General features: G+C 44.0%; 1 protein-coding gene across 5 annotated transcripts in view; it reads right to left on the minus strand.

Annotated features, from left to right (window-relative positions):
* Positions 1–277: 277 nt before the first annotated feature.
* Positions 278–17,188, minus strand: part of CASKIN2 (CASK interacting protein 2) — a 189,698-nt gene continuing 172,787 nt past the window's right edge. For all 5 annotated transcript variants that reach the window (XM_032209426.1, XM_032209429.1, XM_032209428.1 and 2 more), the window contains 3 exons: positions 6,242–8,362; positions 4,538–4,868; positions 278–2,782 (listed from right to left, as the gene is read on the minus strand). In XM_032209426.1, coding sequence (XP_032065317.1) covers positions 2,686–2,782; positions 4,538–4,868; positions 6,242–8,362 — 2,549 coding nt within the window. In that variant the 3' untranslated portion in view covers positions 278–2,685. The remainder of the gene's footprint in view (positions 2,783–4,537; positions 4,869–6,241; positions 8,363–17,188) is intronic.

Below are 17,188 nucleotides of genomic sequence, written 5' to 3' on the forward strand. Positions count from 1 at the left end.
ACTAGAAGACCTCCAATGTACTTCCAAGTCTCTTATTCTGTTAACGTGCAAAATAAGAAGGACCTATTTCTTCTCTTTGGCAGCTCCTTTTAAAATGTTTTACACACTGAGACCTGAGAATTTGTATACTTACACGGTACACGAATTGTAAAGTCAGCACTCGTGGTTTTATGGTCTCCAAAGACAACTTGTAAAGTCCCTTAAGCTCTATCTGCTAAAGCTAATAATATAATATATTCAATTCATCTGAAAGCAAAAAGGAGACCCAACTAGCCAGGCAAGACCATCAAAAGGGAAAATTATTTCCACTATTTAATACCATCAAATTGTAAGGTGTGTTAATGGAAAACAATAAGCCATGATTAACATTTAACAAGATTTAAACTTCAAAACTGTCAGGTGTTCTCATGAAGTAATTTCCCTATCATTTTCTACTCCAAGGCTGGTTAGACTCGGCTGCATCCATACATAATTTACACAGCATACAATATATTTAAAATAAACTATTAGTTCTTTAAAAAATAAGCATTTTTTGAAAGAGCAAATAAAAACCAAACAGATTGGATTCTCTCAGCGATAAGGAGAAAGAATAGCATTTTACTGCCTCCTAGTGGCTCAGACAGTAATGTGGTTCCACCCAGATCATAAAATACAACAGATCTTTGATTAGTAAATATATAACAAACCCACTTTTAAAAAATATATACATATCTTTAATTTTTTTTACAGTTTTATCAACAGTGGGGAGCAAATATGAGTTCTAGCCAGTCAGTAAAGTGTGAAATGTATAATCTATTTAGAAAAAAAAGTTTTATAGGGACTCTTTTTGATAAGTGCCACCGGTTGCAGCTATTATTCTTACAGCCCTAGTCATCAACCAAAGGCTGACTAATCCACTTGACACTGGATAAAAAGAGTCAAACACGAAGAGAAACTAGACCTATGGCAAAGAGCTGCTAAAAGGCTCCTTTGTCCTGACAGCCCTATTTGCTACTTTCCTTCCCCACTTTATTTCTAAGAAACCAGCACTTGCATTGCCTGATTCATGGCTGGGGAAAAAAAGAATTGTGCTTTCTTGGTTCCATCAGCAGAGGGCTTCCTCTTGCCATGAAAGGAGAATTTACCCTCCTGGTAAACCCTTTAAGACAGCAAGAACCTTCAAAAGGGAAGGGCACTGTCATAGTTTCAGGCATAATTTTAAAAAAATCTTGGCTATAAGCCTATTTGTAGCTTATAAACAATTTGTGTGCAACTTCTCCCTTTTTCTCACTTCAGAGATCATTTTTTTCTGAAGTGCAATAGGGTAACATAGCTGTAGCTTGGCTCTTCTAGATTCTTATTTGTGGGTTTAATAATAAGCTTGTAGGCCAGAGGTCTTCACACTTGACAACTTTTAAGACTTGTGGAGTTGCCAAGTTTGGGGACCCCTGTGGTAGGCACTCTTTGAGCTGGGAGGGTGAGTGAGAAAGGACTAAGGGGCAGTTTTGCAAACGTTTGGAGCCCAAATGCTGCCATTTTTCGTTTCCCTAAAAAGGCAACAGCTCTAATTAGCTGTCAAAAGTGTTTTGCTCCTTGCAGGGGAAAACACTGTAAGTTAAAAAAAAATGTCACCTCATATGGCTACAACAGAAACTCAGTTGGCATGTTAGCATATTTTTATAGTCATTATCACTAGGGCAGCGCCCCCCAACCTTTGGGACTGGTTCCATGGAGAAAGGTTTTTCCATGGATCTGAGGTGGCATAGTTTTGTATACTGCCTGCATCCCACTGAAGGGGCTTTGCTTGTTTGCACAAAATCGGTTGCTGACATGCTGTGGTCTGGTGCCCCTGCATTAGGGGATTTGCTAAACTAGCCGGTATTGCTCTCACAGAGTCTACTGAAAAAGTCTCTTCTCTGCTCTCTGGTCTTCCAATCCCATGCATTGCATAAGTCCAAAGGATTTGGGAGAGGTCAAGTAGCTTCCCATTTTCCCCAAAACTTTGCTTTGAAATGATGTGTGCAATTTTTTTATGAACCACAAGCTATGGCATGTACTTTTTGAACAGGAAGGAGATTTAAGCCCACTGGTTACATAGTATTTTCTGTATTGATATGCTGAAAAGGCCTCAGGGATTTTGCCTTGTTCTGCAAGCTGCCAACAACCAACCAGTGGACCACTATATCTGAAAAAAAATTGACACAATGCTTCTACTATTGAAATGACAAAACTCAGGAACAAAGAATGAGTTCGTCTTGAGAAGAAATGTAGGCCTGTGTGGCAGGAGGAGACCTTTTGAGGAGAAGCTCACAGTGACACTGATCATCTTATTCCACAATTAGCCTGAGTAGAGATATTTCTGCCGCTTTGTAACTGCAGTGTGGTGTGCACCATTAGTTCATAAAGCAGCACATTTGTTCTGGTGTATAGGTAGAAACCAAGTCAATCTGCATTGGAGTGCTTGCTTGTGGTCAAAGCACTAGGAAGCACCAGAGCATATGTAGCTGTTTGGGGCGGTTTCCAGCTGGAAGTGAAGATCTGGGAGCCTCTATCCAGCAAAACATGATGAGGAAGCAAGATGCTAAAGTGCAGGCAGGGAGAAGAAACTAGAAGTACTTGTGAGACACATCTCAGAGGTTGTCCGTCTGTTATATGTATCAGGTTAAAAGCGTAAACCTATAATAATGCAAGCCAAGAAGCTGGTGCTCAGTCCAACATGGCATCCAGTTGCTCAGCTAGGTCGTTGAACATGTTGCTGATGTCTTCAAGAATGTTCTTGGCTGAGTGTGTTGTCCCATAACAGCTGCAGAAGAAGAAGAGAAATACCAAATGAATGCAGGGTTTGAGCAAAAATTAACAAGTCAGCTGGATCTCCCCCTTTTGTGGGAACTGAAAATCATTTCATTCACATGCTTGATACAATTGCTTATCTTTGTTATGGGAATGTCTTCCCAAAATGGACGGCTTTCATTCTCGTGACAGATTATATTGTATAGCCGTTTCAGTCTTTAAGATACTGCTGTTAAATTTCTGTACATTTTTCAGATTAACAACACCTAGACCAACTCTTCCATCAGAGAGTGAGTGAGACAGAGAGAGACTAGAGATGAATCTGATCTTAAAAGAAGATGCCAATTATTATTTAATTTAGTGGGTTTGGAGTTTTATTCCTAGGATTTTGTATCTTGTCCAGTTATCATGCACAGGTTTTGGATAATATGTACCCCAACACATAGTTGCAACATGTGTTTGTCTGAAAGAAGAAAATAGGAAAAAAGATGCAGGGCTGAATATGTTGGATGTTTGCCTTAAGGCACATCTTTGAATATATTATAAAATATGTCCACATGAAAAATTCAAAATGGCAATTTTTATTTTGAAGTACAAAGCTCATGAGTAATTTATATTTGCAGCTTTCCATTTCCCCCAGATAGCTCAGAAGACAGTTTAGGGGGGGGGGGAGAATGAAAAATTACAAAAACAATTAAACCACAAGAAGCAATAAAAGTAATGGGTACTTTTCAGCATTTACATCAGTAACAAGTTTGGCTCCACCTCCTTAGGTATTGGGAGGTAAGGCAAGTTGCATCTCCCTCCCTCTCCCTTTTCCCCTCTCTCTCACACACACTCTCACACAAACAGTTTTCTTTATCTTTTCAAATCATGGGTAGTCTTGGTGGTTAGATATGGCTAAAAAACTAAATCTTGACAAAGTAAAGAAAATGCTGGTTGGTTATCCCACTGTTCCAGAGTGGTAGTTCTTCCTGTAATAGAAGCTATGTTTCCTCCTTTTAAAACAGATACAGAAATTGTCTCCAAAACTCTGCTTTCTCTGGAAATAGATAATAAAGATTTATCATTAATAAAAGGTTATTTATTAGCTGTGTCTTTTATATAAGCAGGACTATACTTTTTCTAGCTCTATCATGCTGATCTATGCTTTTAAATACCGAAGATGACTATGGCAATATACTTTACAATAAGACTGGCCTAAAGATGACTTGGAAATTCTGTTAATATAGATTAATGCTATCCGTCAATAACAGAGGCTGGAAAAGAGGAACATAACCAGCTGAATTTTTGGCAACAACTTCCAGGCTTGGTATAAGAGATTATCTTCCACCCATATATGCCCAACTATTGAATAGGTTTTGTTTGCTTTGAAGTCTGAGCAAGAATAGACAGGGTGGTGGTGGTGGTGGTGGTATCACAATTCCAACAGGGTGCAAAAACGTGTGATTTTGAAGATAGCTTGTTTCTATTGAGAAGAACCAGTGGCCCTTTTACGTTGCTACGTGGTTGCAGTTGGGGAAGATAAATTTGGCGGATGCACCGTAGCTTAGGAGAAATGGGAGAGCTATTACAGACAAAATGTGCGTGCAATTTCATACAAATCTACAGCTGAACTTGGAAAAAAATATGCACACATATGGTCCTAATGAATCAGAACATGATGTCTGCTCCTAAGTGCTCTTTGTAACAAATGGAGCATCTGTATCCTGCATCCTACCTACTCCAGTACCATTCGAAGATGTTTCGTTCAAAGCCTTCTACTCACCTCTCTGCTTCCTCTGCAATGATCTCCTTTTTGGCAGCCTCCAGGGTGGATGCCAAAGATGAACTAGTTTGTTCCAGGCGCTGCTGAGTCTGTATTACACCAGGACACAAGCTTGAAGGCCTTGGTGGGTGGGGCACCCCAAAATTGAAAGCAGGCTTATTGCTGAGACCCGGTTTTATGGGATAGGGACTGGATGCTTCTGACGCCATCTCATGGGCTGCTCTGGAGGGACCTGGGTGGTGGGAGTTTGGCAAGACTTGCTGATAGATGGTTTTGGGTCCTGAAAATACCAGCTTGGTGGAAGCAATGGATGTTGGCATGGCTGTCATGTCTGAAATAGAGAGAAAAAAGCTAGTGCATAGTGTCCTATCTAATGCAGAAGAGTCTGCAGAGTGTCCCTTGGAGTTCGGGCAATAAGGTGCAGCAATGACAGGTGACCACATTCTCATAGAGAGAGCAAAGAGTAGCTGAGTCCCCATAGTTCACTAAGCCAAATCCCTTTTTCAAATTGAAGGGTCACCCTCTCTAGACCAGGTGTAGCTTCTATAAAGAAGTGGGCCAGACCAGGACAAAAACTACAGTTAATGTTATATCAGAGGTGGGTTGCTACTGGTTTTGGCGAACTGATAGTGGTATGTTGGCAAGACTTGCTGATAGATGGTTTTGGGTCCTGAAAATACCAGCTTGGTGGTTGCCGAACCGACAGCGACCCAGGCTGGCCACGCCTCCGAACCAGTTCCCTGGTCGCCATGGCATGTTTTTTTTTTTTTTTTTGGCATTTTTTAATGTTCTGCGCATGCGCAGACCTATTTACAGGCAACTGCACAAAGCACACACGCCCCGAACTGGCAGTAACGCCGGCAGCAACACACCCCAGTGTTATATACATTTAAATTTATCAAATGTAAATTAAGTAAAGTTAATAGTGTTTACCAAAAATAATTTCCCCACCAGAGAATAGCAACTTAAGATGATCAAAGGCCCGGAGACCAAAACCTAAGAGCAACGGTTGCAGGATTTGAGCTTGGCTAGTTTCTAGAGAAAATAAGAATTAGAGATGACATGATAGCAATATTCCAATATTTGAGAGGCTGACACAAAGAATAGCAATAGCAATAGCAGTTAGACTTATATACTGCTTCATAGGGCTTTCAGCCCTCTCTAAGCGGTTTACAGAGTCAGCATATTGCCCCCAACAACAATCCGAGTCCTCATTTTACCCACCTCGGAAGGATGGGAGGCTGAGTCAACCCTGAGCCGGTGAGATTTGAACAGCCGAACTGAAGAACTGCAGTCAGCTGAAGTAGCTTGCAGTGCTGCATTTAACCACTGCACCACCTCGGGGGTTAAATTATTATCTGAAGCACCAGAGGGCAGGACAAGAAACAATGGCTGGAAACTAATCAAAGAGAGAAGCAACCTGGAATTAAGGAGAAACTTCCTAACAGTCAGGACAATTAACCAGTAGAATATCTGGCTTCCAGAAATTGTGGTGCTTCATCACTGGAGGTTTTTAAGAAGGGACTGGACAGCCAGTTGTCTGAAATGGTATAGCTTGGGTTGGACTAGAAGACTCCAAGATCCCTTCCATCTCTATTCTATTTTATTCTTCTTCTAATATTAAACATTTTAGTAGTAATCTTGGCAGTAGCTCTGGAAATTATTGCCCACGTTCCCAATCCAGTGTCAAAGCTCGCAACCTACCTGTTACAGAGGCTGGTATTCTTAACTGGGCTGATCCTCCATGCCGCTCGCTGTGCGATGTCCCTGGACTGGCTGGTTTCAAAGAGACGGGAAGCTTGCTAATTCCCTTCTCCAGGGACAGGATGCTTTTCTCTATCTCAACTATTTGGAATGCCATGTGGTCATCCTCCAATGGGCCTGTGGTAGGGAGCGCTTCCATCATGTGCAGCGAAGGCCCACTGATGCTTACCGCCTGGGCCTGGGCATACTGTGGGGCGGTGGTCATGCCAAATGCCTTCAGTACATTTTGTAGAGGTTCCCTCTCTTTGCACCGGGGCCGCCTCTTGACCGTGTCGGATTCTGTGAGATTGAATTCCAACATTGGGCCTTCTTTTGCTGAATCCTCTTGAGACTCTTTTCCATTGGACTGAGCAGGAGCAGAGTCTGAGTCTGGAGCTGGGGCATCGTTTTTCATCTGCCCCAAAGGCTTTGGTCGCTGTTTGATGGTTAGATTGCCTTCTTCTGCAAAAGGGATGCACTCACTAGAGCTGTTTTGAGAAGAACAAGGGGATTTGGCAGAGTCATCCTTCTCAACTGGACCATCTTCCTCAGTGTCTGATCGGATATCTTCAAGGTTATGCTGCAAAGCCTCCGTCATGGTAACTGCTGATTCACTGAATGTTCGTCTCCTGGGAGTGTTACCTTCCAAGACTTGGCTTCTACCATTCAGGGTATTGGTGTTAACAAGGCCTCCTTGGACTGAATTGTGTAGGCCACCTTTCTTGGTACCTTCCTGACCACAACTGGGGATCTGGGAAGACTGAAGAGGCTGGGCTGGGCTCCCATCATAGATTGGCCTATCAAGCTTAGCAGCTGTGTTTTTCTCCAAGCAAGCTCTGTCATTAGTATTATCCCCATCGTCCTTGGAGAGCGAGGATCCATTCTGTGTCTGTTGGCCTTGTTCAAACTCTGCATCAACTGCTAAAGGGCTGGAGACCGAACTGAGGCGTTTAGGAGGAGGAGGAGGAGGGCCTTTCTTCCGGGCACGGATAGCAAAAGACTGACTGCGCAAGACTTTCGCTTCTGAAGGCGGTTGTGTCCGTGCAACCTGACTGCGCCCGGGTCGCCTGGTTAGGGTAGCGTAAGAACCCACTGAGCTACTGGCTGGTTCTTCCTCATCGGGTTCCCCATCCGACAGTGCATAGCGGTTCAAGCTTTGTGAGCGTTTCTTGTGCTTAAAGCCCTTGCCATTTTGCTGCTCAGGCCTAGGCTTTGGGGGCACCTGAGGTGGCTCTGTAGGGCCACAGTGGGAATGAAGATAGGAGAAAGCTTTCTGGGCAGTTGATTGGAGTGCGGTCCTCTGGACTGACAAATGGGTAGCTGGCTTGGCCTGCTCAGGCATAGAAGGTGGAGGAGCCAACTGGGCCTTCAGTGATACATGGGGATACATGAAGACATACGGGGCTGTTCCCTTGCTGGCAGCATGGGGCAATGTGCAGGGGGAGGGGACTGATAGGGGGCTTGATGGCTCTGGTGAAGCACTTGATCTATGAAAGTGATCCATCCCCTCGGGCAGATTCCTCTCCCTTAAGGGACTTCCCACACAACTGCTGGAATAGCCATTGACTCCATCTGGTCCATTGAGCAATGGGATGAATTTCCCATAGTGGTCTGGGTTGGGCCGACCCTGGGTAATGGCGGAATTCTCCACAGGATGGAGCTGGGTGAAAGAATGCCCTCCACTGCTCCCGCTGCTCCCTTCGCCACTATCCAAACTCTCCTGCGAATGGCTAGAGGATGTGCTTTGGGACAGCATGTTCTCCTGGGAATGTCCTGATCCTCTAGATCGGGCACCAATGCTCTCTTGGCTCCGTGAAATGCCTTGTGTACTCTTGATGGTCAATGTCCCTTGACAGCTGTTGGACATGGCTGTCTGGAGCTCGTGGCTCAGCTCGCTGTCCTGAAAAGTGGTCATTTTGGGGGTGAGAGGAGAATGACACTCCCCAGTCTCCACGGTCTCAATGGTGACTATTTCCAAGGTACCAGGGATCTTGCGCCCAAGAGTGTTGACTTTAGCCTGGCTCTGACTCTTACAAAGATCTGTCAACCTCTTGACAGCCAGCATGATCTTCTTTTGGTGGCCTGCATGTCACACAAGAAAAACAAACTCAGCATTTGTATGGGAGCCAACAGACTTTTTGGCTTGGAAAGAATTCTAAATATAGGCTAAAATATTAAGCTTTATCTCTATATTTGCAAATTTGTTAGCTTAGGAGGATGAAAATAAATAAACAGTAAATTTGGGATATAGAGCTTCAACAAGACAAAGGTTTCTAGATTGCCCTGTGCAGGGACCATGATAAATATTAGGTCAGCATTTCATTAACATAGCAAATTTAAAACATCAGCAGGCTGTTGGCAGTTCAATATGCTGCTTTTAATGTTTCTATCAAGTAGGTACAAAAAAAAAATCCTCTACTCCCTATTTGCCCATACTTCAAAATGAAGTTGAATTTTTCATTATAGATATTTTGACTAATAGTTATTTTAAAGGATCTTTCAGTCACAGAGATTGCATGTTAGATAAATTACCCTTTAGCAGCTGTAACAATGACTCTACCAAGTGAAGCCAAATTCTTTTGTTTCTACATTAGAAGCCATCTGCTATTAGGGTTTAATTTTATATATCTTTGGGTTTTTTCTTGCAAGTATAATTAGCTAGATGTTTGTCATTCATATACGATCTTTTATGCTTCTCGTTATTGAATTAATCCTGGAGAAAATCTATCTGGTTGCTAAGAGGTGATTCTAACTTCATGGCACAGAATCAATCAATATTGAATTAAAGATAAAATCTTTAAACTGAACTCAATTCCTGGTGATATAATTAATATGTCAATGTAGTTTTCCAGCAATGTGCAGTTGGTTTTCCACTGCTTTCTTCAGCAATATTCATTCTCCTATAGCCAACAATCTTGGGATTTCCTGGTTCAGGGCTGTTTAGTTTTTTTATGAGCAACCAAAATTAATACTTGGTTGTGCAGTTAATGTATTGAACCCTAACAGACTTTACTGTTCAATATATAACCTTCTCTCGTTGCCTGAAAGCTTAGTGAACCCTCTGTAGCATTCACTAGGCTCAAGGCTTTTTCCCCCCTGGAGTCTAAAGGGACCTCTCTAAGCAGAACAGCCTGGAAGAAGCCATTTTAGCTGAGCAGCTAGTAAAATAAGACCCCCTTTTCTGCATCATCTCTTTAAAGGGTCTTTTCCTTAATGCCTCGAGGGTATTAATTGCATTTACACAAAACAAATGATTCAGCAGTCACCTCCACCTCCACATACATTCATTGCTGAATACCAGCAGTATACAACTTGGAACGAATGGGTTAGCTTTTATTTATCCATTTATATGCCACCTCAACCACTACAATAACTCTACTTTGCCTTTCATCCAGTGGTGGGATTCAACATTTTTTACTATCTGTTCTGTGGGTGTGGCATGGTGAGCATTCCATGGCTTGGTGGCCATGGCAGGGATGGATACTGTGAAATCTCCACTCCCTCCCCACTCCAGGGAAAGGTTACTGCAAAATCCCCATTTCCTGGCAATCAGCTAGGACTCAGGAGGCAGAGAATAGATGGGGGCGGGGGCCAGTCAGAAGTGGTATTTACCGGTTCTCCAAACTACTCAAAATTTCTGCTACCGGTTCTCCAGAGCTGGTCAGAACCTGCTGAATACCACCTCTGCTTTCATCTCTTCAGTCCTCATGCATATGTCTCCCTCCCTCCTTTTTTTTCTAAAAAAATAACAATTAAAAACAACAACAGTAATAATATTCTTTTGCCCGAGTGGGAAAAACAATGTCAGTGGCCATTTTCTGTTTCACTTCATTCTTTGCCTCTGTACAACCATGAGCCCGTTAAAACCAGAAAAGCCATAGATATAGAATGCCTAGAGAGGCCCTATTTTGTAGGGATTTCAACAATTATTCAGGCAATGCAGTATCTCTGACTGGAAAGAGTTACTTTAATGGAATTAAATGTCTATGATTACTTGGCAGAGTAAACGAAGCCTTTTTTCCTACTCCTATAACCCAGTTAAGCGTGTTATGTGAGTAGGCCTATGGTATTGTTTTTTTGTTTTTTTAAAATTCATGACTAGAGAATGGGGCTACAGTTCTTGACATTCTATACAAGCCAGTGGGGGAAGCTGAGGAAAGCAGTGGGAAGGGTAAAACTGGAGCAACAGTTTTAGGTGGGTCAGAGGTGGGTCATTTGCTTTTAAAAAGGGGTCCCATCAACAGCTATTTGTCATATACACCTAATTATGTATACATTTGGCTGTTTGGGGATGAAGCCAGTTGGCATATTTAGGTTATGCTTATGCTCATGGACAAGCAAGGCTGTCTTCACTGAAAACAGGATTCAATTACTCTGGGAATTTGGTGCGGTGCCAAAAATTGCACTAATTCCTGCCTCCGAAGAATAGGGGCAAGCTTTCTCCCCTATTCTTTTTCTTCCTCATTGTAAAATATGGCTTTGGTAAGGAGCCAGCCAAAGGTTGATGGGGTGGCTGAGCTGCCTAACTCATCAAATCAAGTCTTGACAGAAGGCAGGGAAGACAGGTTTACAGGAATGGTTAAATGCTATGGTATCGTGTTCCATGGAGGCATTGCAACCTGTTCTTGTTATAAGGATGGTTTAGATCAGTGTTTCTTCAAGTGTAGTCCTAAGACCCCTGGGGGAACCCCAAGCTCCTCTCAAAGGTCCATGAAATCAAAATTAATTACCAGCCTATGTTGAAAATTAATGTAATATTAAAATCCCATCAAGCAATCATTAGTGATAGTGAATGTATCGATTTTAATATGATAAGTGCTGTATTTCCCCTCAAATAGTCTTATTTTCTTTTGACTCCCGAAATAAACGCTTGGCCTTATTTTTGAGATGCAGGAGGCAGTGAGCATGGTCACCTCATGGCTGCTGCTGTGTTGCAATATTTTCGGAGAGAGCTTATTTTAGCGCATGGGCTCAAAAGCCTGATTATTTGGGCTTATTATCTGGGGAGGTCTTATTTGGGGGGAAACAGGGTATCAATGAATATAATCCACACAAACAAAAGCTCTTTTGGGGTCCTCCATCATTTTTAAAAGTGGGAAAGTATCCTGAGAGAAGAAAGTTTAAGAAGCACTGAACTAGGTGTAACAGTTCTGAGACATGCCTTGAACTCAGCTTCGATGAAACAGGAGAAGACAGTTTCCTAGACCAAGGTAGAAAAGATGAAACATGGCCGCTTCGACAGAAGGAAGAATGAGCAGGAAGCTTTCCTATAAGCACGACAATCAGTCCCTGAGGGAATAAACACCTAAGCATTTTTCTGCTGGTCCATGTCTGTGTCCTTCACAATTAATGCTCCGTATTGATCAGGTGAAATTTTAATTTTTTGTATTGATCAATTTTAAGGATTGGGATGTTAGGGTATCTAAAACAGCTCCTCCAGTAATCAGGAAAGAAACCACTCAACTCCATTTGTTTGAAATTAAGTGTACTTTTATTAATTATAAACAAACAGTAGCAAAGCTAAGCTGAATCTGGTTAATTAGGTGCGAAAGCGAATAATATCATGTATAATTCAATCCCCTCCCCTTGGCACCCCAGTCCATAGTCCAATTATAATGCACCCAACTGTCAGGTGGGAGATAACTTCAAAAGTCATCACCAGGATGGAATGCTGGACAGTTAACCTTGGCAGGAAACTCCCTTCCTCCACATGCGCAGTAAGATGGTCAGGTCAGCATCTAGAATCTTCCTCCAGCACATCATGATTCCCCTCCCAAATACCATGCCCCCCCCTCCCCGTTTCAATGGCAGCCGAAGCAGCAACAAAGCAGAAGCTGACATCCGGCCCTCCTCCAGAAAAGGGCGGTCAGACCTGCAGAAACGAAAATAATACAAACAAACATACAAACAACAATACATTAAAGGAGGAAAGGGGGAAAAAAAGAAAAGGAAAATTAGGAGATTGTCCAAAATCAGGGCTTGTCAGGATAAGCAGAGTAGAACTTGCGGAGCAGATGAGGCGCTCAAACATGGGACCCATCAACCCATTCAGTGTGAGAAGGGGGAAAATGCTTCCAAGCCACCAGGTACTGGACATAGTTTTGCCGTCTACGAGAGTCCAAAATTTCACGGACTTCGAAATGTTGCTCACCCCCAATCAAAAGCGGAGCGGGTGGAGGAGGGAGAGGTGGTCTCAAAGAAGAAGTGCAGACAGGCTTCGGGAGGTTAACATGAAAAACAGGGTAAACCCGGTTGAGATGCTTAGGCAACTGGAGCCAGACAGAAACAGGGTTGATGATCTTGACAATGGGAAACGTATTTGGGCCCCAATTTCTTCAACTTTGAAGAAATCTAGTGGACAAATAAACTTGATCACCAACTTTGTATTCATAGGGTTTAGTCCGTTTTTTATCAGCCTGTTTCTTATGAGCGCGGTGCGCAGCATCTAGAGTTTGGAGAGCCAAAGGCCAAATGTCCCGAAGGCGATCACTCCACTCGGACAGCGATGACACTTGGGGTTGCTCATGAGGAATCTCAGGAATGGGCACAAAATCCTGGCCAAACAGCATACAAAAAGGGGTAAAACCAGTGCTGCTGTGCACGGAATTATTGTAAGCCACCTCAGCATGAGGCAACAAATCCACCCAATCATCCTGTTGGTAGTTGATGAAACAACCTAAATATTGTTCTAGTACAGAATTAGTTCTCTCATAAGCCCCATTAGTCTGAGGGTGGTGGGAGGAGGTGAACCCCTGGGCGGAGCCAATCCACTTCAGAAACTCTTTCCAGAAGAGGGAGGTGAACTGAACACCCCTGTCCAAAATGATGTGGTCAGGCACCCCATGCAAGCGGTAAATATGGGAGATGAACATCTTAGCAAGAGATTTAGCAGAGGAAATCTTGGAGCAAGGGATGAAATGGAACTGTTTGGAGAACAAGTCGGTAACAACCCAGATAACAGTGTGTCCCTGACTCTCAGGAAGTTCGACAATGAAATCCATGGAGATCTCCTTCCATGGGGCCACTGAGCGAGCCACTGCCTGGAGTAACCCCTGGGGCTTGCCCGGAGCATGTTTAGCAACAGCACAAACAGGGCAACTGGCAACATATTTCTCAATGTCCTTTTTCAAAAAAGGCCACCAAAATTGCCGCTTGACAAGGTGGAGAGGCTTGACGAATCCAAAATGCCCTGCCATCCGGGAGTCATGAGCCCGTTGAAGAACAATGGTTCTAAGGGACGCAGGAACGTATAACTTCGTCCCAATCCAAGGCAACTCATCTCTCATAGTGCATTCATTCATGTGCTGTTGGAACCAGTCATCTCCAGTAAGGGCCTTTTTTAGGTTAGAAAGAAAGTCCTGAGTGACCTCTACCTTAGAAGTTGCTTGACTTCTAGTAACAACAGGAGCAGCGAGGCTCGTCGCGGGAATGACAGGCTGGACCACACTGAGCTTAGAACAGTTGTATTGAGGAAGTCTGGATAAAGCATCAGCCATAAAATGTTTCCCACCTGGAATGTATTTCAAGGTAAAATTAAATCTATTGAAATGCTGAACCCAGCGCATCTGCTTAGGAGAAAGTTTTCTGGGCGTTCTCAAAGCTTTCAAATTTTTATGGTCAGTCCATACCTCGAAAGGGTGTTTGGCGCCCTCCAGAAAATGGCGCCATGTGGCCAAAGCCCAGCGAACAGCAAAAGCTTTTTTCTCCCAAATGGCCCAACGTCTCTCCGTGTCGGTTAGTTTGCGAGATGTGTAAGCGCAGGGTTGTAATTTTCCTTGGCTATTAGCTTGAAGTAAGACAGCTCCCACAGCCACGTCACTGGCGTCAGCTTGGACCACAAAAGGTGCGTCCATGTCCGGGTCGTTGAGGACTGGTTCTTCCGCAAAAAGCCGCTTTAACTTCTTGAAAGCAGCTTGGCAGTCCATAGTCCAATCTAGCGGCTTGCTAGGTTTGGGTTTCGCCCCACCTTTAGACTTAAGGAGGTTAGGTATTGGGAGAGCTATCTTAGCAAAGGAGGGAATAAATTGACGATAGAAATTAGCAAAATCCCAAAACTTCTGCAATTGCTTGCATGTATGAGGGGCCTCCCACTCGGTGACCACCTTGACCTTAGCGGGGTCCATTTCAATACCCTTGTGGGAGATGCAATAGCCCAGGTAATCAACCTTCTCCTGATGGAATTCACACTTGGATGATTTGGTGTAGAGTTCAGCTGCCCGGAGTTTCTTCAGCACTGTACGAACCAGCTTCACATGTTCTTCACATGTTTCCGTGTAAATAAGGATATCATCTAAATAGACGATAACGCCTTTGTAAAGATGGTCATATAAACCCTCATTAATCAGCTGCATGAAAACCACTGGCGCCCCCTGTAGGCCAAACGGCATTACACGAAATTGGAAACGACCAACGGGACAGTTGAAAGCAGTTTTCCATTCGTCCCCCTCTTTAATTCTGACTCTATAATACTCTTCTCTTAAGTCCAACTTAGTGAAAATACGGCCCCTCCCCAGTTGGGCCAGCATGTTCTTCATCAGTGGCAATGGGTAGAGGTTCTGAGCTGAGATTGCGTTCAAATTTTTGAAGTTCACACATAATCTGAGGGAGCCATCTTTCTTTTCTCTGAACAATATGGGAGCTGCTACCTTGGGTCTTGCTGGCTTAATGAAACCCCTTTCCAAGTTCTTATTAATGAATTTCCTCCATTTCTCTAGGGGACATTGAATATATTTGGGGCTTTGGAAGCTTTACTCCAGGTAAAATATCAATGGTGCAGTCTGTGGGTCTGGGGGGGGGGAGGGTAATTTATCAGAAGATTTCTCACTAAAAACATCCTTGAGGTCCCAATATTCCTTTGGAATTCTTTCCTCTCCCTCAATTCTCTCCTGCCCCCTGGCTGCCAATGTGGGGGTATTAGTCTGGAGTTTCAACTTTCTCCTCAGGTGGTGTGGTTGTTCGAATACGTAACCAACCCTCTCTCCAGTTAATGCGTGGGTTCCATCTACAGAGCCAGGGGAGTCCCAAAATAAGGGGCCGGTCCATCCCAGGCGCCACAATAAAAGTTATTAATTCTTGGTGGGTACCCATCCTCATTTCAATGGGTTCTGTGGAAAAATGAGCAGGGCTGCCTCCTGCAATAGAACCATCAATTTGGCAAAAAACAATAGGGGTTTTCAAAGTCCTTAATTTCAAGCCCAGTTTCTCCACCATTTCAGGGCTTACCATGCATAGGAAACACCCAGAATCTAACAGAGCTAAAAGTTTCTCTGTTGCACCAGAAGAGGGTACCCTAAGCTCAATTGGGATAAGCATAGGGCCAGCTCGGGAACTTACCCAGCGATGAGAATTTTCATCATCAGATTCATCAGACGAGCTGGGGCTCACGCCTCCCTCCTCCTCTGGCTCGAAGCATCGGGTAACATTCTCAGCAGCGAAAGCAGCTTCCCTCCTCTTGCTTGGAGTTCTCTCCAGTTTCCCCTCCCTCTGGGGGGTGGGGGGGGTGGAGCAGGTGGAGCCAATTTGACGCGGCAATTCACAGCACGATGCCCCTCCTTTCCACAACGGAAACAAGTGAAAGGCTTGGCTTTGCCTGCAAAACCTCTCCTGCCCTCACTCCTGGGGCGGGGTGGGGGGTTTAGGAAGTGCTGGGGGGGATTTCTCAACATCTCCCTCTCTCATGCAACGAAGCCTGGCTAAATCCAATTCCACGTCTGCTGCATTTTCATACCAAACTGCTAAACGACGGGGAAGGCGTCTGTTTATGCATTGCTGGTAAACATCCTTATCCAAGCCATCAGCGAACTGATCCAGCAAGGCCTCTTCCGACCATCCCCTCGTATAGGCTGATAATTCCTGAAATTCTTGCACATAATCCGGCACAGTTTTCTTTCCCTGTTTAAGAGCCGTAAATTTCAGCCGAGCGCGATGCTCCGTCAAAGGGTCATCGAACCTTCTTCTCATAGCTGCCATAAATTCATCAGAATTCCTCAGGAGAGGGGAATTGCATTTATGTAGCCCGACCATCCATTTGGCTGCTTTCTTCTCCAAGGCCATTAACACCATTCTTACTTTAGTTGCATCTGTCTCTAATTCAGGTCCATATATTTCCATATAATTCCAGACCTGAATAATAAACAACCCAAGGCTTTTGGGGTCTCCATCATTTTTTACGCTTAAGGGTGGGACCTTTGCCATCCGGCGTTGCCTGGGGCACCCCCCTGCTCTTTGAATGTCTCTAGCCACAGGGGGGGGGGAGTCTGGTTCTGGGTTTTCTTGCGCACAACCCCCCTCGGCCCCTCCACTTTCCCTTAAGCTATGCATTGAGTACCTTTTCTCCAACTCCTCTGTTGGCTCTCTTTCCACTGCTCTCTCTCGAATTTGACGTTCAGTCCATGCCTCTTCGAGGAGCCTCATGGCATGGGAGATTTTGTAGTCTTCTTCTCCAGTGCCACTCCAATCAGCCGCTGGTTTTTTCTTTGGCCTCCTTCTCGTGACTCCAGCTTGTAATTCATCTGGGATGGACGGCAGGTTCTTCCACTCTCAGTTCAGCCAGTCTTTCTGTTAGAAATGGTCCCACCGCTGCCCCCTCTTCTTCCTCCTGGTCGCTTTCATGTAAAGACATTTCTTTTCTTCTTGTGAGGGCACCCCCCTCGGTAGTTGTTTGCTCCGGGATGGGTGCGATTGAGATTCAGCTTATTGTCAGCTGCAACTTCATTTAGTAATCAGGAAAGAAACCACTCAACTCCATTTGTTTGAAATTAAGTGTACTTTTACTAATTATAAACGAACAGTAGCAAAGCTAAGCTGAATCTGGTTAATTAGGCACGAAAGCGAATAATATCATGTATAATTCAATCCCCTCCCCTTGGCACCCCAGTCCATAGTCCAATTATAATGCACCCCAACTGT

Source organism: Thamnophis elegans, chromosome 2, assembly GCF_009769535.1.
Source record: "Thamnophis elegans isolate rThaEle1 chromosome 2, rThaEle1.pri, whole genome shotgun sequence".
Lineage (NCBI taxonomy): Eukaryota > Metazoa > Chordata > Lepidosauria > Squamata > Colubridae > Thamnophis > Thamnophis elegans.